This window comes from Mirounga angustirostris, unplaced genomic scaffold (genome assembly GCF_029215605.1).
Source record: "Mirounga angustirostris isolate CCGP_5_RB_7025 unplaced genomic scaffold, mMirAng1.0.hap1 SCAF_4, whole genome shotgun sequence".
Lineage (NCBI taxonomy): Eukaryota > Metazoa > Chordata > Mammalia > Carnivora > Phocidae > Mirounga > Mirounga angustirostris.
This window is the reverse complement of record NW_026991712.1, coordinates 135,692,733-135,714,177: the sequence shown is the minus strand read 5'-3', so window position 1 is coordinate 135,714,177 and position 21,445 is coordinate 135,692,733. Positions and strand designations below refer to the sequence as shown.

The 21,445-nt window shown below is 34.9% G+C and overlaps 1 protein-coding gene across 1 annotated transcript in view; it reads right to left on the bottom strand.

Annotated features, from left to right (window-relative positions):
- Positions 1-5,207: 5,207 nt before the first annotated feature.
- The window catches only part of CUNH1orf141 (chromosome unknown C1orf141 homolog), a 37,821-nt gene continuing 21,583 nt past the window's right edge, over positions 5,208-21,445 (bottom strand). Inside the window, exons 4-8 of the mRNA XM_045899076.2 lie at positions 20,488-20,555; positions 15,414-15,564; positions 8,949-9,018; positions 7,514-7,703; positions 5,208-5,780 (exon numbers count right to left, since the gene is read on the bottom strand). Coding sequence (XP_045755032.1) covers positions 5,208-5,780; positions 7,514-7,703; positions 8,949-9,018; positions 15,414-15,564; positions 20,488-20,555 — 1,052 coding nt within the window. The remainder of the gene's footprint in view (positions 5,781-7,513; positions 7,704-8,948; positions 9,019-15,413; positions 15,565-20,487; positions 20,556-21,445) is intronic.

Here is a 21,445-nt window from a genome sequence, read left to right as displayed (position 1 = left end):
CGAGCCCAAGTCAGTGAAGCAGAGAAATACACTCCAGCTATGCAGAAGAATGTCAAAGGCAGGGAGGAAGTAATTGTGAACAAATTTGAAATACTGTAAACAGTAGTAGTTGAAATTTTTGCCCTTATGATGTGAAGTCTCCAACCTCCACTTTTTTTTTTTTAATATTTATTTGAGAGAAAGAGAGAGAGCAGGGGCAGACAGAGGGAGAGAATCTTCAAGCAGACTCCCGGCTGAGTGTGGAGCCCTTAGGCAGGGTTTGATTTCACAACCCATGAGATCATGACCTGAGCAGAAACCAAGAGTCAGATGCTCAACTGACTGAGCCACCCAACTACCTCTCCAACTTCCACTTCTAACCCATCTTTCTTATCTTCTCTTCTGCCATGTCTCTCTGACTTCTGCATTCTTCTGCTTTAAGGGGTCATATGATTACATTGGGTCCACCAGTAATTCAGAATATTCTCCATATTTTAAGGTCAGATGGTTAGTAACCTTAAATCCTTCTATAAAGTCCTTTCACAGCAGTATCTAAATTAGTGTTTGACTGAATAACAAGGGGCGTGAAGCTTGGGGAGACATTTTGGAATTCTGCCTGCCACACTGGCTTCAATAATAAAGTAAGAAAAATGACTTGTGAATTCATCTAGTCTTAGTTCCTGTCATGTAGGAAATTGGTCTATTCCAAATATCCATTCCTAGGGGTCAATTCTGATTATGTCCTTTTTGATAGGAGATCACCCATTTTTTATAGATTTTTCAAATTTGTTGGAATAAGTTTGCATGTAATGTTTCTTCTGATTCTTTTCCTTTCTTCTATATCTATGGTTGTTTCTTTTCTCATTCATAATCTTATATTCCTTTTTTGCTCCTTTCCCTTAAATCAGGCTTGAGAAGGGCTTATGCATTTTAGTGTATTTTAAAAACAAACACACAAAATAACTATTGCTTTTATTTATCCTTTTATACAATTTTTATTTCTACTTAAGTATTTTTAGTGTTTCTCTGTATTAATTTCCTATTCATAATTTCTTGTGGTTTATTTTATGCTTTTTCTATTTTCCTGAGATGAGAACCTTGGGATCCTTTTCACTAAATCTTTTTCAGGAAAAAAGAGAAGGAGAAGGAGGAGGAGGAGGAAAAGGAGGGGAGAAAAATGAAAACTTGACATTTTCTTTTGAACTAGCTTTTGCTGTTGTGCAAAATGTTTTGGAATGAAATGGTTTCCTTTTCATTTTCTACCTTTCAATTTGAGTTTTGATTTCTTCTTCATCCCTTCTTTATTTTCAAATAGTAAATAAATTTGGATTTTGCTTTATGTTTATTCTTAACTTTATTGGATTATTTTTTACAAGTCTCTACATTTATTTTAAAAAAAGAATATTGGGTGTTTCTGCGTAGCCCACAATAAATCAATTTTCTATGAACAAACCCCCAAATCTATTTTCCTCTGTTTCAAAGAAACAGAGGTCTATATCCATTACATCAACTTTATTAATTGCATTATATAATTACTCTGCATCCATACTTTTTTGTTTTGTTTTATCTGTTTAATTCTGAAAGAGATGAACTGAGGCCTTCCACTATAGTTTTATTTTTATTACATTCTCCTGGGATTTCCAGTAATGTTTACTTTATATAATATAAGCCACTTTCTTCTTTGGCATGTACATAGAGCACCAAAGATGCTGTTTTCATATATTGTGCTTTTATTATTACATAAGGTATAAGGTCTTATTTATTGTTTTTAACCCTAAATTTTAGTTTATCTGATATTAATAATGCCACTCCCACTGCTTTTTATTTCATTGGTCTGATATCTCTTTCCCCACTCCTTTATTTTCAAGATTTCTTTATTGCTTTAACTATATTTCTTATAAACAGTATATAGTTAAGTGTTATTTTTTAAACTCAGTCTGAAAGTCTTGTTTTTTAATGGGAAAATTCAACCTATATAAACATAATGATACTTGATTTCAATATTTTTATGATTTATTTTATATTTGTTTTTTCATTTTCCTCGTTTTTCATATTAATCCCATTTCCCCTTTTATTTGGGGGTCTTATGATATATTCTATTCAATTAATCATTAACTCTTCTATCAAGATTATGCTCGAAGGTAATAACAAATCCCACCAGTATCTTAAAGAAAATAATATAGTGAGTGTGCAAGTGTGTGTGTATAGTGTGCTGTGCTTGAATCTCCTTAAGTGTCTTATTGTTTTTTTTATCAAATCACTCCTTGTCTCCTCTAGCAGCTCTGTGTGTTTATTTTATAGCTGGTTACTGAAAGAGTTGGATTTGGCAGGGTTTTAGCAAACAGGAAACAACTTTATTTTTTCTAATTATTTTTCTCACTGCTAATCCTATAGAATTACTGTGTTTACTTCTTCCTCCCCACCCCTGAAGGAGATCTCTGGGGCAATTTTCATAATTTTGTCCTTTTCTCTCTTACAGTCCTGCCTGGCTGGCCACTGGCTGCTGCAGGACCCCTTTAGATGGGTTGCTATTTTCTTAGTTGGCTCAGGGAAGCGCAGGTGTTTGCAGTATTTAGTGACTACAGTACCATGAAGGTAAAATCTTGCCCACTATGATGGAGTGGTGCTATAGAAGCAAGCAGACCACAGTCGCTGGTGAGGCTTCCGGGGGAAAATTCACGGGTCTCTGACTTCCCAGTTTTCTCACAGGCTTAGTGGTTCCTTCCTGGCCTCTTGGGGCCAATGAAACCAGAAACACATAGACCAAAGATAATCTTCCCCTCAGGTAATCCACAGCTCCCAACAGCCAGCTGGTCTTGGGACACAGCACAACCTCCATCACTGCCTTGTGACTCGGAGTCCGGTCTCCAGGGCCATACTCAGATCTCAGCACCAGAAGAGAAACCATGTCTATGTTTGCACCCCACTGCCTGACGATCTCAGCAGCTGTTTGGCTTAGAAGATGACAGATGGAAGCTGAGAGTAGAGGAGAAAGGTGCTGAGCGTAGGTCACTACCTTCCCAGAACCCACTGCTCCCAGCTGTCCAGCTGTTTTAAAGGAGAATTCTCAGCCAAATGGAATTTTTAAGTTGACTTAGTGCCTTCCTAAAAGATAAAGCTCACAAGTTCCAGCAGAAACTTCCAAAAACAACGAATACAAAAATCCTTAGTTCTAATTTGCATCTAGTTTGGGCTAAAGTTCAAATACTGTAGTTAGGTCCAGCATTTAATTTAGAAAAGATTGGAGTAAGAGACTTTGGGAGGGCATCTTTTAAGATGTTATGTTAAGAGCAGGGGAAAGGGTGGAAATAGGAAGGGAATTTTTAATGAATGTTTACTACACTTAAGTATTCAGGACTCCACATTATTTTTTTAACACTGAAAATAATAATACTGTAATAAGGTATTGTTGGGGTTGAGGCTCAGACAGTTTACATTCTTTCCCCATATTTATTCATGTATGTCCATATCCAAGGTCCACATGTCATTATCTTACACTGAGTATCAGGGAAAAATTACCGTCATTGTTTATGATATTATTAGGTACGTTTTCTATTTCTTGTTATTTTTATTGTTGGTGATTAAAAAGAGTTTGCGTTTAATCTTCTGAGCCAGCAGGGTAGTTAGGGAAACTGTTTTGCTTTGCAGTGAGCCAGGGAAGAGGGAAAAGGGGGATGGGGTGGGAGTGGGGGTGAAGAGACTGGATCACAGCAAGTCAAGAGAAGGAGAGGATCCATTCCTATTTGCTAGAAAAGAGAAAGATGACTTCATAACTTTGAGCTGCTGCTGCATCTCCTTCAGTAACCAGAAGAAAGGTACAGAGCCAGGAAATGTTGTATGGTCCTCCTCCACCTCCTCCATACCTGAGCCCATCATCTTATCTTAAAGCCTTTTACTCTTGCTCTTCCCTCATTTAGAGTTTCCAGTTGCACCCCTCATCCCTAACTCTCCCCCCACCCCCATGTTCTCCCCTTTTCATTCTGTTTTAGAGCCAAAACCTGACTCTCCTTGGGATGAGGTGCCCAAGAGGAGCCTTGGCACATGGGAAAGAAAACCTCTAGTCTGAAGTGGAAACAGGAACCTGAACAAATTTATGTCCTCACCTTTGAAAGTTGCCAAAGGCCCCCAAAGCCTTCCCCTAACGGAAATGCTTCTAACTAAACCTACTTCTCCTCACATACTAACAGTTCAGATTTTTAAAAAATCTTTAAACAAATGGATTAGGGGCACCTGGGTGGCTCAGTCGTCAAGTGTCTGCCTTAAGGCTCAGGTCATGGTCCCAGGGTCCTGGGATTGAGCCCTGTCATCGGGCTCCCTGCTCAGTGGGAAGCCTGCTTCTCCCTCTTCCACTCCCCCTGCTTGTGTTCTCTCTTTTGCTGTGTCTCTCTCTGTCAAATAAATAAATAAAATCTTTTTAAAAAATAAATAAACAAATGGATTAAAAATGAACTTCTGAAATCCAACTTGTTTCTAATTTGAGTTCTGCCTTTATACTGCTTGGGTTAATGATAAACAGTAAAATAGCAATATAATAATATATGTAATGTTCAGTAATCTATAGGACTTGCTATCAAATTTTTTTAGCTTATTAAGGATAAGTTATTCTTTTAAATTACTTAACAGTTCTGAAAAAAGTCAAAGTTATACTTGGAAAAGGCATTCTATAGCAATGAAGTTCCAGTGTCTACTAACAAAAAGCTATTTTAAATTTTACAGTCTTTTTAATTGCATGAATTGCTAATGTAATACTATTTTCCAATGATTATCCAAAATGCTGATATACGATTAATTCCACATGCATCAAGTTAATGGTACATTTGTCTTATTTGATACTCAATTACTAAGCAAGGTTATTGATGTTATTTGGCTTCCAACAGCAAATTACCAGAAACAGTCTGTGTCATTCTTGGTCCCCAATCAGACTTAACTGTGGAAATGCTGATGATTGAGGAATCTAATTGAGATCATAAAAATTCATGAACTAGTTCCTCTTGTTGATAATTATTTCCTAATTTTGTCCTTTTATTTACTAAAAGTGTTGGCTTTTCTTGAACAGATGACTGTTGACTTGTAATTCCAATGTCAATGCTTTGCTTTCTTATACCATCCATTTGAACATTATTTTGGTAAGAATTTCTTCTATGATCTTGGAACTTCATTATTTGTTTTTTGTTACTTAAATATTGCTGTATAAATAATATTTTTTGAGGTGTCTAAATTTCATTTGACTAGTTTAACAAATCATCCATTGGTGTTACATTATTTAATTTATGGACTTTGAGTATATTTTTTAAAGGCTTTGAGCAATGTTTGACTGGTAAGGCACTGAATTTGCTCCTTGGTTTTACTGTAGAAAACATTCTTTCAAAGTTGCCATGTCTAGCACTCATTTCTTGAATAACACTTTTATCAAAGGAGCCAACAAATTTTTTTGTTAGGCTGGAAAAAGTCTGTGAGAAATTGTACAGTTTACTCCAGGATAAGTTTTCAAGTGTCTGCTTATTAGCTTTCTTTCTTAGTTTACCCTCTACAACTCTATGGCCCACTTCAAAAGATATTGCTTGTATATCTCTTTTCCATGTTGTAGGCATAATTCTTTTAGGTTTGGAAGGGATAATAAATTGATCACTAATTAAAGATTTGAAGATTTCACAATTTCTTTCTAAAACAAAATCTGCTCTTTTATATGGGTAAATGTTTTCCTTTTCTATAGGATGGAAAGGAAGCTTATTTTTTGTCAAAAGTAACATTTGTACATATCCAGTCTCATGGAAAATTATGGGATTTGTGTCATTTTGTTCCTGTGGATTAAAGAAAAGAGTACTTAGTCATCAGTCTAGTGAGAAAAGAAGGCTATATATATTTTTCAACATGAAAATAAAATGGCAAAATATTCTAAAAATGACTACAGAGACGGTTTTAATATGAACAATAATGGTATTCAAACACACAAAAAATGTACTTGTATGTGACACACTTCCTTCTCTTAATATTCTGCTGAGATATTAGGGGTAAAATCTGAACTTTTGGCCTACTAGAATCCTTTTTGAATAAAGTGAGATATGACAAAATAAATATATTTCTTAGATGTGTGCGATGTTGTCACTGGAAAATAGGATAGTTGGTGGCATTTCTTAGGTTCCCACGTTCAGAAATAAGAAGCATACCAAAAAAATGAATTGAGCCAAAGATCTTAAGAGACATAACTAATTATAAGCCAAAATTACAAAGTCTGGATATCCCAATAAATAATTCCAAGAATATAAAAGTATCTTTACAATATTATATTTATTCTTGTACTCCAACCCTTACTTAGCACATAAAAAGCACTCAATATGTATTTGCAGAATAAAATAACCAAAGTAATAGATTGACTTTAAAAATAGACTATTTTTGTCACAGTACTAGCAAAATTTGTATGTAGGAGCTACTCACTAAACTCTTTTCCATATTTCCATTATAGGGCAAAAAGATTAACTTTAAAGAAACTGGTCAACTATGCATATTACCAGTATTTACTTTGCAAACTTTAAGTCAATGATTGCTACCTTTCCTTTAGAAATATAATTAATGAAGTAAGAAACCAAGGATCATCTAATTGTACATCAGCATACTTAGTGACAAAGGTATATTATTGCCTATAATTACTAAAAGATGATGACAAATCTAGTTTTGCAATCCACTGGGATGTCAATGCTACCTATTTAGCCACAGTAGTGGAGATTTGTCATATTTTTGGTCTGTCCAACACCTCTGGGAATTTTCCACCTTACAAATCTACGTACTCTTAAACAGAGACAGAAACTAGCTTTATTAGCCTCCCTTGAGGTTAGGGCATGTGACCTAAGCTCTGCCAATCAGATACACCTGAGATAGTTTTCAGTTCAGAGAAGGCAAGCACTGGCAGAAGTTGGGCATTGTGAAAACCACTCTAGTGAGAATGGCAGCAGATACATCTGCTTTGAAGGGCAGCAGTGTCAAAGATCTTAAAAAGAGTATCTCCTGCCCAGAATCAAAGTCATTAACTCCATAACAAAAGCATGGGTCCCGGTGGAGCAGTCTGGGGTTGTAACTGGGTGACTCCCGACTGTATAGCTTTCTTTTTGTTTTTTTCTTGACTGTATAGCTTTCAAGCCAGATTGTCTCTCCAGCCTTCCGAGAGACTCTGTGAGCTACCGAATAGCCTTTAATGCATGTATTTTCTGCTTCAAATAGCTAAAATAGACAGAAAAGTGAAACATCATGCAGTCCCCTTTTGAAAATACCATTTTTGCTTTATATTTCTTTTATAATCAAGAAAATTTGATAAAGCCTTCTTCATAAAGAAAAACACAAAACTTTCAGTTGATGCAAAGGAATCCCCACTTTTGGGGTGGCAGTTCTAAAAAGAGCATTAAGAATCTAAGTGTTGTCACTTTGTAATGCGAAACTGAAAAGTAAAAAGGATTTATCAAAGATTCCAGTCACTAGAATATAAGATTCCCACAAGTAGCAATTATACACATATTTACTGAACAATAGTAGATATTATTACCACGTGAGACGTTATTGCCTTTGGTGGACTAATGTTGATTATCTTGGCATTTGGCTTTTTCAATTCATCCTCAAAGCACAAGGGAAGCAAGCTTTTCTTTCTTACGGAGCAATATTCACTTAATTGATCATTTTTTATGGTTTTGTTTTCTTCCGTGCTAAATTCATCCATCTGTGGGGGAGATTTTCTTCTGAAAATGAGCACAAGTTCAGCATAAATAATGATAGGGTTGATTTCAGTTTGTCAGTTCTGGTCTGTCTCCCCGATCCCTCAAAGTCACTGCCAGCTTTTCCCCCAAATCCTCAGCCATACACTTTCCACACGACAAGACCATTCCTTCCTGCCTTGTGTGTGGGGGAAATGGCAAAAGCAGGGGTGGAAGCAATACAATAATATGTATGCCTCTTTGACTTTTGAGTGTGGACGAGATATATTATGTAGCGTAAGGACAACCACCAAAGGTAGAGAGGTATTCGCCATATCTTTTGTTGAGATTCTGGGGGAAAAAGTGCTTTGTAAGGCAGCTTCCTGACAACATAGGGTGGCCCCAGCTTTGTTAACAATGGTATGGTATAGTTAAAGGCCGAAAGAGGATATAGTTTTCATTCCAGATTTCCTTTGGTTCACATAGGACATGGACACTGAGTCTAGGCTTACCAAGGTGGTTGCCATTTCAGGGGTGAGGTAGCCCATATCAAAGGCCTGGCATGAGTGAGGTATGGGTAGTCTAAGGACAGATGAAGGTCATGACGGAGGCTCAGAGGGTTCTACCACACTAATGAGAGCTGAGAGTGGACCCAATCCAAGGTCAGAGAGAATAGATCTTATATTCATGAACCACAGATGTCAGCAGCCACAGAACACCTAGAAATGAAACCAGCAGTAAAAGGGCATTGACCAAGATACTTACTCAAGTACCTTTTCCTCAATGTCAAAAAGTCCAGTGAGCATCTCATCACATACTCAGATACCGTCTTAGAAACAGGACTGAGATAAATTTAGAGAGGCTGTACATTATTGCTCCAAAGTGTAAAACACGCTGGGTTAACACGATTTTACTCAATCTGAGTATCTAATGGGAAAGATCAGAGCTTTATACAAAACCACAAAGCTACTTTTCTTACATCCATATTGTAGTGTATTTAAACTTGTCTCTACTAGAAAAACACAATTGTATTCTCTCTATTCATTTTTCCATGTCCTTCTTTCCATTTGCCTATGAACTTGAAGCAGATAGAACATGAGTTCAAGGTATGAAGGTGCTGCTGACGAGTAGAGCACTCTTAGACCAGTCGTTGGATTGTAGTACAGTCCTAAATGGTAATAATGTGCCCGAATAAATCCATTCTGGTCTACTAAAAAATAAAAGGCAGAACTCTTCCTATTAGAAACATCATTGAACACAATAAAATATGAAAACATTAAAATAAATTACCTTTCATTGATACAGTCTTCTAAGTGACCAGACAAATGTAATGATTCCTCAGGGTTTTTTACAGTTTGAGCTGAAATTATAAACAATTTTCATAAAAGTGACACATATATAATGGCATTTAGAAAATACCTTGTATAAAATATTTTACAATGTAAAATAACAATGAAAAGCACCTGGTATAGTGCTTGATCTGTAGTAACTACTCAGTTAGAATTTTTATTTTTTTAAAAGTAAGAACTTAAGTGAACAAGACAGAACTGGAAAAGATTGAGGTCAAGGATCTAATGTTTGGCTAAGACAAATCAAACATAGAACTGGTCTTGGACATTTTTGTGGAAGAAAGACATTCCCAAATTTTCAAATCTTTCCAACATGTAGTCATTATTAGCCAGCAGGAAGCTTCAGATGGTTAAACACTGTTGGTAAAGAGGGAGGTTAGTTAGCAGAGGTCAAACAGATCTTGCCATCTGGCATGAAGGAGGTGTCCAGGGTTGAACTCTTCCAAATATGCTTAGCGGACACTCCAGCATTTCCCTACTTTCTTAGAAGTGTTCCCAGACACATATGCTATTAGCAGTAAATTCAACTTTTCTTTTGTCCTGAAGTAGTTTGTATTCTAGTGCAGTGCTTCCCAACATTTTCCACATCATGGTGAACATTTTATTTTTTATTTTTACTTAAAGATTTTATTTATTTGATAGAGTGTGTACAGAGGTGGGGGGCAGAGGGAGAGGGATAAAGAGGGAGAAGCAGACTCCCCACTGAGCAGGGAGCCTGACTTGACTCCAGGCTCAATCCCAGGACCTTGAGATCATGACCTGAGCTGAAGGCAGATGCTTAACCGACTGAGCCACCCAGATGCCCCAATGGCAAACATTTTAATATTTCTTTTACAGTACACTGGGATAAACACTTAAGTACACTTTGTAGCCAGACTGACATAAGGCCAACCCAGCAGTCTTGAAGGCTGAAGGATCAATATTTCAGCATAACAGTTTACCACAAAAGCTCTATTCCAGCAAAAGGAAACAGTCAATAAACAAGTAAATAAACCGACTAATAAATACACAAAATAATTTCAACCACTTGTAAGTATTATGAAAACAAATAAACATGGCACCTCACCTATGGTGGCTATAGAGGCTTCTCTCAGGAGGGGATATTTGAATTGAAGTCTGAGAAAGAAAGGCAACCAGGTGAAGCTTTGGGCAAACAGACTACTAGGCAAAGGAAATAGCAAGTGTTAAGTTCTCACTGTGAAATCAGGGGGGAATGGTGAAGGAACTGAAAGGCCAATATTGCTGGAGTGTAGTGAATGAAGGGGAGAGTGGAGAAAGCTGGGAGAGACAGGTAGCAGGGGCCATATCATATAGAGGCACATAGGACATACAGAAAACTTAAGACATTATTCTGGTTATAACAGAGATCATTTAGAGGGTTTTAAGCAGAATAAGAAAGAAGTTTGATTTATGCTTTAGGAACATCACTCTAACTGCTCTGAGATGGACAGTCTGTGGAGGTATGGAGGAATGTGGAGGGCGCTAGCAGCAATGGAGAGACCAATTAGAAGGCTATTGCTGTGGTCTAGATGAGACATGGATTAGACAAGGATTGTAGCAGAGGGAGTGCTGGGTAATGGCTGGCTTCACGTTATATTTTGGAGGCTAATCCAACTATCCTGATTCATGGATGGATATGGGAAATATAGAAATCAAGAATGATTTCTAGGTTTTAGCCTCAGCGATTGGGTAGCCTCAGCGAAGCTATTTACAGAAATGAGATAGGCAAGTGGAAGAACCAGGTCCACTGCTTGAAACAAGGGGCTGGGTTGAGGTTCCCTGGTTTGTGAAAAATTACTCCTTCCCAGGGCCAGCTGGGTAATCAGGAACTAAGTTAAACCACTTCAGGACATGATGACTGGATCTGCCTTATCTGCAGTATTTCCCTAGCAGGGGAGGAAACATTCACAACTCTAAAATCTGGTTCATCCTGAGGGCCATGAGGTCTGAGTGGCAGCAACTTCAAAACTTCTGGAAAGGAAGGAGTAAGGTGAAGTGAGTAAATGGCAAGTGAAGAGAGAAACTTCTAAAATTTTAAAACATATGAAAAATATAAAGCTAAGAAAGACAGCCAACAAAGTTAACAAGCAGAAGATAAATTCAGTAATAAAATTAAATAGAAGAATCCAAAAACAACTTTAAAATTCTAAGGTATATATTAGCATCATGTCATAGTTTGACAGTGTCATTGTTGACATCTTAGACTTGACAAACATGGTATGTTTAGGAACTTCAAAAACATAAATGAAAAAAATTCATATAAAAAAACAGATATTGTGAGATGAAAACAGGCTGAAGTAAGAACAAAAAAGTCAATATAAAAAAACCTGGAAATCTTGAAAATAAATTCTATATCTCTAGATTACATAGCCAAAGCGAGAATTAGTGAGCTGGAAGAAAACGCCAAGGAATTCACTAGGAATGCACAGAGAGAAGAGCAGAATTTGATAAAGTATGTTATGTATTTGATTGTCATTGACTTTAAAACTAACCTTATTTTGTATTTTAAATGAAACATTAATATTTATTGCATTTATACAAACTCTTTTCTCAGATTGTTTTAGATTATTATTAAATTATTTTCTTCAGATTATTTTAGATATAAATTATTTTTTAAAATTTTATTTAGAGAAAGAGAACACACAAGAGTGCAAGAGGGGGGAGGCGCAGAGGGAGAGAGAGAGAACCTCAAGCAGAGTCTGTGCTGAGTTCAGAGCCCTACACAAGGCTGGATCCTATGACTCTGAGATCATGATCTGAGCCAAAACCAAGAGTCAGACACCTAACCGACTGAGCCACCCAGGAGCCCCTAAATTATTTTGTTTTTGGTGTTTTAGACTTTTGCAGTGTTAGTCTTTTGCTTTCTTTTTAACTTAACTTATGGAAGTATAATTTGCACACAATTAAATGCATGCATTTTACATGTATAGTTAGATAAATTCTGACATATATATACTCATATAAGCATCAACAAAATCAAGATATTGAGTACTTCTATTATTCCAAGATAGTTTTCCTATGCTCTTTTTCAGCAAGTTTATTCAATTTGTTCTGTTCTCTCTTTCAAACACACTGGTTATCTCAGGTTTGGATACCTGTTTTTTTCCCTCATTATATTATCTTGTCTAATCCAGTCATAGTTCTGTCCTTTCACATTGCATTCTATGTGATTTTCCTAAACCTGCCATTCAGACCTTTGATTTGGTTTACTCCAGTGTTTATTCTCCTCTTTGCTACTTTAATATAATTTTAGGTTGTGTATTATCTTAAAAATATTTTTAGCTCTGACAGCACCATTTCATTTTTGGCAATTATCTTTTATATCTTTGAATCTTGTTTCACAGAATCCTCATTTTCTTTAATCTCTTGAGCATATGAAACAATTATTGTCTAAATTTCTTCCTGTTTCACAGGGTACAATTTCCATCAGAATGTGACCATTAGCTATCTTTTAAAGTATCTCCTTTATTTGCTACAAGATATTTAAAAAGCCCCATGTTCTTGTTTTTCCATCTACTCACCTTTGAATCAGGACACTTAAATCCAGGCTTGAGACTAGTCCAAAAATAATAGAGGAAAATCTTTGGACACTCTCCCTGTTTATCTAGATACTGTTAAATTCTCCCCTTAGAAATTAATAGGCAAATCCAGATGTTACCTTATGTTATGAGTTCAGGCATTCAGCTGCCTGAACAAGCTGGTGAGGGAGCTGGAGCCCTGAAACATTATGGGGAAATTTGTTTCTGTGCACTATATGTTCTGTGAAACCTCTTCATGACTCTAATGAGGTGGTGATGGTGGTGGGTACTCTGTCCATCTATGTGTGAAGTGCCACATGGGTTAGAGTCCTCTCTCTTGGGATAAGCAAGTTTGAGGAGGCATTTAGTCAAAGAAAGGCCTCATAGCTCTTGGGCTGTTTGATGGAGTCATATATTTTTTCTTTACACAGTTGCCCTTGTGGCTCTTATTCATACTTGGAAAGATGATTCCTAGGAAATTATATCTTGTCTGTTCTGTTGTCAACCCTCCTTTCAAGACCTAGCTCTTCTAAGTTAGGAGGTTTTCCCCCTAACTGAGTACATCCGAAGCAATATTGGGAAGCCTAAGAAAGAAAGGGCTAGGTATGATCATTACATTTCTCTCAAAACACTGCTAATACAGATTTGGACTGCTGTTGACTTGCAAAGAGGAAAGGGATCCCAAAGGGGAGGTTTTACATCTTTCTGTGATACATCACTAATAACAATCCCCTTTTCTTTGAGTGTGTGGTGGGGTGGGAGGGTGAGGAGGTAGTGGTTAATAGAAGTATTTTCAGAATATCTTCTACTGGCTTTTTAAATACTCTTCCTTTCTTTTAGGAAATGGAATTGTGAATCAACTTCTGGAATCTTCTTTCAAACTATTTCATTTTGTAATAGGTAGCAGATTTTCTTTGAGTTTAGGATAAAATGTCTTAGTTTCAATTTAATGAATTTTTCTTCTTTTTGTTATTCACTTTGGCCAGGATAAATTTGTATTTTTGTTGCCAAACTTCCCAGAAGTCTTAATTTGGGACTTTGATAAAAGAACTATAATGCTTCTTCGGTAGAGAGACTCAAGAAATTTTATAAAGGGAAATTTGCTTTGCTGAATGAGTAGAACAGCCTGCTATTAGGAACCACTGCAGAGGAAAATAATGTGATTAAAAGAGTTCTTGTCCATTTTCCCCCTTTTATACTAATAGAACTCTGATTTTATTCATCTTTCTCCAAACAACTATGTCTTTCATGGGAGGCTGGGCTCCTTCCTAACTCAAGGAAGTGAATCTTTAAATGATCTCAGCCTGTGCTTTTCAAAATGTGAGCTATAACACATCAATTTAGACACAAACTTAATTTAGCATCTTTTTTTTTTTTAAGATTTTATTTATTTATTTGAGAGAGAGAGAATGAGAGAGCACATGAGAGGGGGGAGGGTCAGAGGGAGAAGCAGGCTCCCCGCCGAGGAGGGAGCCCGATGTGGGACTCGATCCTGGGACTCCAGGATCATGACCTGAGCCGAAGGCAGTCGCTTAACCAACTGAGCCACCCAGGCGCCCTAATTTAGCATCTTTTGACCAACATTTTAAAAAGTGAAATAGAATACAGTGTATTACATGTGTCCTTAGTAATAATTGTACAAAACACTAAAACACTACAATCAAGTTCAGCTAACAGAAAAAGACAATTAGGACACATGAAGCTGAATCTTCTGCTTTCTCTATATATCATATACTATATATGACTATATATAATATATAACATTTATATATTATATTATTAATTATTAATATATTACTCTATATTATTGTATATCTTATATGTATCATGTTAAAAGTTGGAAAAACTTATCTAAGCTGATAATGATTTATTGGTTGAGATAAGGGTGCATTAAGCTATTCTAGCCAAGGAGACAGCAGGGGAGGTCTGCTGGAGTGCTTGGGGGGCATTTTCCTATTGCATTGCTCAATACTTGCATTCCAACAATACAATATTATTTATAAATAATAATAGTGACAAGTGTCACTCTTGCCATGCCATAGACTATCATTAATTATGAAATTGGTTATTGGTCTTATATGTTGTTACTCATACAAGTTATCTTGAATAGTAGGCACCAAACTGTAAGGTAGGGCTAGGAGGACAGACTACTTTTTAAAGAAACTTGAGGAACAATGGAGGGTCTGGATATATCTCATCGAGCCCCTGAATTAACCAAGCCTGGAGCTGCCTTACTGATAGACTTCTTGTTATTTGAGATTATAGATATCTTTGGGGCACCTGGGTAGCTCAGTCGTTTAAGCATCTGCCTTTGGCTCCGGTCATGATCCCAGGGTCCTGAGATCAAGCCCCACATCAGGCTCCCTGCTCAGTGGGGAGTCTGCTTCTCCCTCTCCCACTCCCCCTGCTTGTTCTTTCTTTCCCTCTCTCTGTCAAATAAATAAATAAAATATTTAAAATTAATTAATTAATAATAAATAAATATCTTTGTTGTTTGAGCCATATATAGTCAGATTTTATTTTAAATACAGCTGTAAATGTCCCAAATATTCAAGATGAATAAGCATCTATCAGGTGGAGAAGTATGTCCTGAGCATAGAGACCAGAATGGATCAAGTTACACAACAGTTGGAACAGATTGTGACTAGAATCAGTAAGGATAAAGAGACAGAATAGAAGACTGAAAAAATCTTATATACCATACTAAGGAATCTAGATTTTACCATTTTTGTAATAGAGATTATTCAGATGTTATTAAGTAGAGAAATAATGTGGTGATATGATCAGATGCTGATATTCTTTGATTAAAGATTTTCTTAAAGCTTGTATCTTAAAGTTAGATACAGTTAATTTTCAGCTATTTCAGTATAAAAACGCAAAATATATACCTGCAAATAAAGTAGAGTCTTTTTCCTTCCTGTAAGCATTGGATTGAATCCTGGATGCAGGAGAAATGATGGTAGGACCCAGTGTTCTTCTACATGGTTGTGTATTCTGTGGATATAAATATAAATCATGCAAAGGGTTAGCATTCTTCACCTGAACATCAGGAAAAATGGAAAACTATCTTAGAAATTATTCCTTTCCAGGTATATTGATAAATAATTTAAATTTGATTATTCATATTTGGCATATCTAATTATGATAACTAACAGCTGTCTAGTTCTTTAAATACTTCTAAATATAATGTTTACTTAATCCTCAAAAAACCCCCTATGATATGGATGTTAATAACACTTTATAGAGAAGGAAACAAATCTACAGAAATTAAAAATTTGGACTATGTTCACACTTTTTGCTAACTTTTATTTTCTTTGTCTCCATTATATTCATATATAAAATTTATTTCTCCAAATGCAGGGAAAGTCTAAAGTTCAAATACTGAGCCAAAAAAAAAGCCCTCTTAGTTTACACAGAAACTTTACTCATACATAGATACAGCAGAATACCTCTGAGTAAAAGGGGAGAACTGGAAAAAGTGATCTAGCTTTTCCTAGATTGGCTCAGATTGGCTCTAATGTAGAAGGAGACTTTGGTGAATCTACTCTATCCCTACAAAGATTATTGATGTTTTTATTTTAACAATGAACTTGATCAGGTTCAAAATACACTCTGTCGCTGGAGCAACAGCTCAAATTTCAGTTCAGTTGTTGTATCCTTAGCTGGGCTCCTTGCAGTCTCCCTAAACATGCATGGTTCAGGGGTTAGTGAGAGACTTGGATAGGGGCTACCATCTTTGGCTCTCTTCTATTTGTCCCTCCTCAATTTCTAGAAGCTTGGGTTGCCCTGAACATTGCTCTCTGATTCTTTTGGCTAGAAAAATACATAAGTTTTCTGTTGGAGTTTTAGATGCCCCATGCAGTGCCAACTTCATCCACCCTTCAAGCTAAAAGCCATAAAAATAGCAACTTTGCTCAATGCAAGTCAGTTATTACAAGTTTCTATGCCTTTTCTTTGTCACCTTCTTTTGTTTACTCTCTAGGGTCTTCAGGTAATTTGTGTGTGTGTGTTCTGAATATCTTGTATAGAGTTTATAGTCATTGAGACAGTGTGGTATAATAGGAGCTTACTCAGCCATACTGCATCAGAATTCTCCAGAACTTTTACTATTTCCATTATCTTTTCCTATTGCATTGCTCAATACTTGCATTGCAACAATACAATATTATTTATAAATAATAATAGTGATAAGTGTCACTCTTGCCATGCCATAGACTATCATTAATTATGAAATTGGTTATTGGTTTTATATATAAGGTATAATTTTTTAAATTATGCTGATATTCTTTATCATATTAAACAAGTATTTTCTGTAGTTTTATCAATGATGGTTATTGGATTTATCAATTGTATTTTAAATCTTGCAGCTATTAAAATAATTTTCCGATGAAACTCCAGGCTTAGAGTTGGCAGATATTTAGGGTGAGAATGAAAACAAAAGTTGTAAAGAGGCAGGTTAACTGAAATTCTATGGAATTTCTGAATCAGTTGTCACTTCCCCCATTTCCCACTTACCCTAGCCCACATACAAAGTTACAGGAAATTTTATTTAATTAATCCCAGGATAAAATAAGTGCTCTTCTTCTGATAAACTTACTGCTAATGTGAGTTTGGTTTCCAGAGTGAAACTCTCTTCATGTTAGCATCCGAAAGACAGACTACCAGTCAAATAAACCTGCTCTCTGCCCTCTTACGCTAAAGTAAAGCTAGCTGGTTGAGAATTCTGATGTATACACAGAAGAGTTGGCTCTCAATTCTAGAGAGATACTTATTTATAAAATTAATGGCAGTTTCATAGAAAGATTAACCCATATCTTCATTCTTAAATATGAACAAATGAAGATTTATCAGATGTAATAAAAATCAATAACTTCAAAAATATCTATCATGATAAACAAAAGGAACACTGACACCAGAAAAGAAATAATTCAAGAAACAGAAAATAACTTAAGAAAATGAACTCTAATATCTTCAGAAAATGCTGAGAACAAATATAACAGGAGGCTATGAAAAGAAAAAAACAACTAAGAACAAGAAAGAAATTTAAAATGTCATTACCGAACCAAAATGAAGTAAAAAGACCAGAATAAAGGACAAATTTTCAGAGACAAAAAAAAATAGAGAATAGCAATATAGAGGATTAGTTGAAGAAATCTATATCTGACCATTAGAGAACAGAAAATAGTGGAAAGGACATTGGAAAAGAAATAAAAGACATTTTTTAAAACCTAAAGAAAGATATTTGACTTTACGGTGGAGTCTATTGAACACTGAACAGGATGAATTGAAGTAAAATTACCATATTCATACATATCCTCAAAACATCACAAAACAACATTAATAAAGAGGAGATCCTAGAAGTTTCCAGAGAAAAAGGTAAGATCACTTACAGAAGACTGAGAACTTTTCATTAGTACCATTGAATGGCATAGGACAATGGAGCAATGTCATCAAAGTTTAGGGAGAAAAATGATTTTAAAGATATAATGCTACTCAGCTCAACTATCATTCATATACATGGGAAAAATAAATACATGCCATTTCTAGGGAAGTTTCTTGAAGACATATTCTAGGAAAATAAAGATGAAATCCAAGAAGTAAGACATGGAGTATTAGAATCTGGCAACTAACCCAGGAATGGAATGACTCTGACAACTGCAGAGCAGGCTTAAAAGTAATGGGTCAAATTTAGAACAAAAAGTCACTGAGCTCCAATGAACAATTCCTCCAAGAAGACTGGAATGGATTCTACTCAATAGAGAACCAATAAGGAAGCTTGACCATATCCACATATAATGAGAAAGTTACATGCTTCTTTTTCAGAGGTTGCGTATCTTAGAGGTAAAAGAGCATGTATCAGACTGTTAGGTTTTTCCTAACTCTGTTATTTTTAATTTGATCTCAGCCAAATTACTGATCTTCTTTGTACCTCTTTTTTCTCATCTATAAAATAGGAATAAAAATAGTACTTACTTCATTGAGTTGTTGGGGATGTAAATTATAGACACACACATAAATACACACATACATATATATATGCATTTATATACTATAGAAGTACTATAAGTACTATATAGATGTTTGCTATTATTATTCTCCACAAGAAAAAAAGGAAGGCAACTAGAATATTCAGAAAAAAATTCAAAAGTGTACAGGAAAGTCAAGGTCTCAATATGAGGCAGACTAACATATAGCATTACTTTTTGAGTAACTGATGGAGAATAAGAAAAGGGAGCCTTTGTTTTTACATTTTAGCCATTGAGAAGAACTGTAATCCTAGCACATTATTTTGTTCTACTCTGATGGTTATTTACAATGTCATAGTAACATAGATATTATTTATAGTTTTGAGTTTTAGAATTAAGCTATAGACAAAACACGAAGGCTTAATCAGAGTTGCAAAGTTGAATATAATCATTGACCTCAATAATGTAAAAGTAAAGACATACTTGACTTGGGGAAGAAGATGTGGAGGAGAGTAGGAGAAAAGAATAGGACTGCTAAAATCGTCATCTTATTTAAAGGGGAATCAGGAGTTAGTGATTAAAGTTGATACAAAAGAAAAAATTTTTAGATATTTTATTTATAGATACAAAAGTTAATAGAAAAAGCAAAAAGGTAACTATCAAAGATTCAGAAGAAAAAACGGAGAGAAGTGAAATGTAGAGCAGTGTAAATAAGCTATTTCAAGTATGTCTTACTGATTATTCAGTAGATAATATTTAAAGTAGATAAATAAAAAATAGTTGTAGAAGCTCATTCTTTAAAATTATAAGGTGAATCATAAGAGAAATTAAAACCCCCCTAAAAGTTAAACGTGGTTACCTTTGAAAAGGGGAAATTAGAACAAAAAGTATGGGATGCAAGTGCTTTGTGTTCTTATTAGCTTTTCTGTATTATTTAATTTTTTAAATTCATATGAATATTTCAATTTATTTTTAAAAATTAAAATGTTGCATGTTTTCTAAAAGATGCTAATAAATTTAGTATTATGAGTAAACTTGTGATGTTACAATATATATTTCTTGGAAGATTTTTATTAAAAATGAACCTAAACAAAACATGTAGTTGAGGATAAAATAGTCCAGACAGTGGATGCTGTAAATCTTCTTAAAAATTATAAAAGGCAGCAATCTGCAACAAAAATTATAATGTCCTTAATTATGGTCCAAAGTATGTATTTCTTTATGTTTCACTCTCCATGTTAGCAATAATCAGGGTTAATAATAAATAAATTAATACCTAAGAAACTCTTAAATGACTTTCCCTTGCTGATTCTCTGGATAACTTCTCTTTGTAGATAAAACTTAATGAATAATATCCAAGGCATGCTCAATGCTCAAGGTTAGCCAACTACTTTCCAGGATGCCCATGAACTTCTGCTCAAATGGTTATCAAGAGTCAATACTATGGTCAAATCACTATGTTGTACAGCTAAAGCTAATGTAACATTGTGTATTACACTTCAATACATCAATTATACTTCAATAAAAAAAAAAGAGTCTGTATTGTTGGTCCCAAACCTGTTTATGGTAATTGTTAAATGTAATTATATAATTTAAATAACCATAGCATGCTCAAAAAAAATGGTCTTGGCTACACATGAAAAGATTACAAATGGATGCATATTTTCATATTTTAAATTAAAATTAAATATTTAAGTTATGCATGTAGAGTTTTTTATGATGTCCTGTTTTAACTGACTTTATGGTAACTGTTATGCCTTATCATATTTGATAAATAATTTCTGCTGTATGGACCGTCAAGCAAATAATATATTATTTTCTGTATTATCCCTGTACATAAAGTTTTAGTAATATCAAAGATGAAATCACTTTAAAATTTTACATTTTTGAATCCTAAAATACATTTGAATTTGGGACTTACAGAAGTATACATAAAATTGTCGGCGCTAATCTGAATTTCTACCAAGTAATTGTTAAATGGACAAATTAAACCTACCTCAGCTGTATCCTTAAGATAAAGAAAAGGTCTAAAAGATCTTGATTTCAGATTTTCTTTCAAGGGCTCTAAAGAAACAAATCCAAACATAAATGATATTTCCATACTATTAGACTACTTCTAATCTATCAATAAACCATTTTCTCTACTTCTAGTAAACTTTTTGGAAATGTAATTTGATAAACTTAGGTGCTTACGAATGCATTACATGTGTATTTTCAGAGCTAAATATATTCTAATTTGCTTTAAAAGTGAGTTTCTATTAACAGAATACAACTTGTGATTATTATTTCTGGCTACTTATCAGAAATTATGGGGGGGTCAGAACTATGACCTCAGAACACGCAACAAAGTGGTATCTTCAGGAAAAAAATGGATTTCTAAATAAAATGGAATCACAATAATTTCATTCATTATTCCTTTGAAGAGAGAAATATTCCCCTCAACCTGAATCCACCCCCAAACTCTAATTATTTATTAATCTGGATTACCCTCTAATGGATTTTCTTAAGGTAGGTATGGTGTCAGGTCAAGCATAGACTTTGGATTTAGATAGCCTGGGACCAAAATCTATGTTTTTTCTGTAAGTCCTGTAGCCTTAGTTTAAGTTATTTAACTTCTGTGAGCCTTAGTTTTCTCATCAGTTAAGGGGAAATAATGGCGCTTACCTCAGAGGAATGCTGTGAGGATTAAATGAGATAATAGATTTAAAAACTTAATAGTATCTGGCATTCATTCAATCAACAATTTTTTATTGATCACCTATTATATGCCAAGCACTGGTGTTGGACTCTGTAATTCTGATTCCTGCCCAATGATGCATACATTTTAATGGGTAATAGACAAAATAAACAAGTAAGACAAAGGAGTGAATAATTACAAATTAAGATACATGCTATGATAGAAATAAATAGATTTTGGTGAGGAAGAACAACAGAGGGAGGTATAATTTAGATAG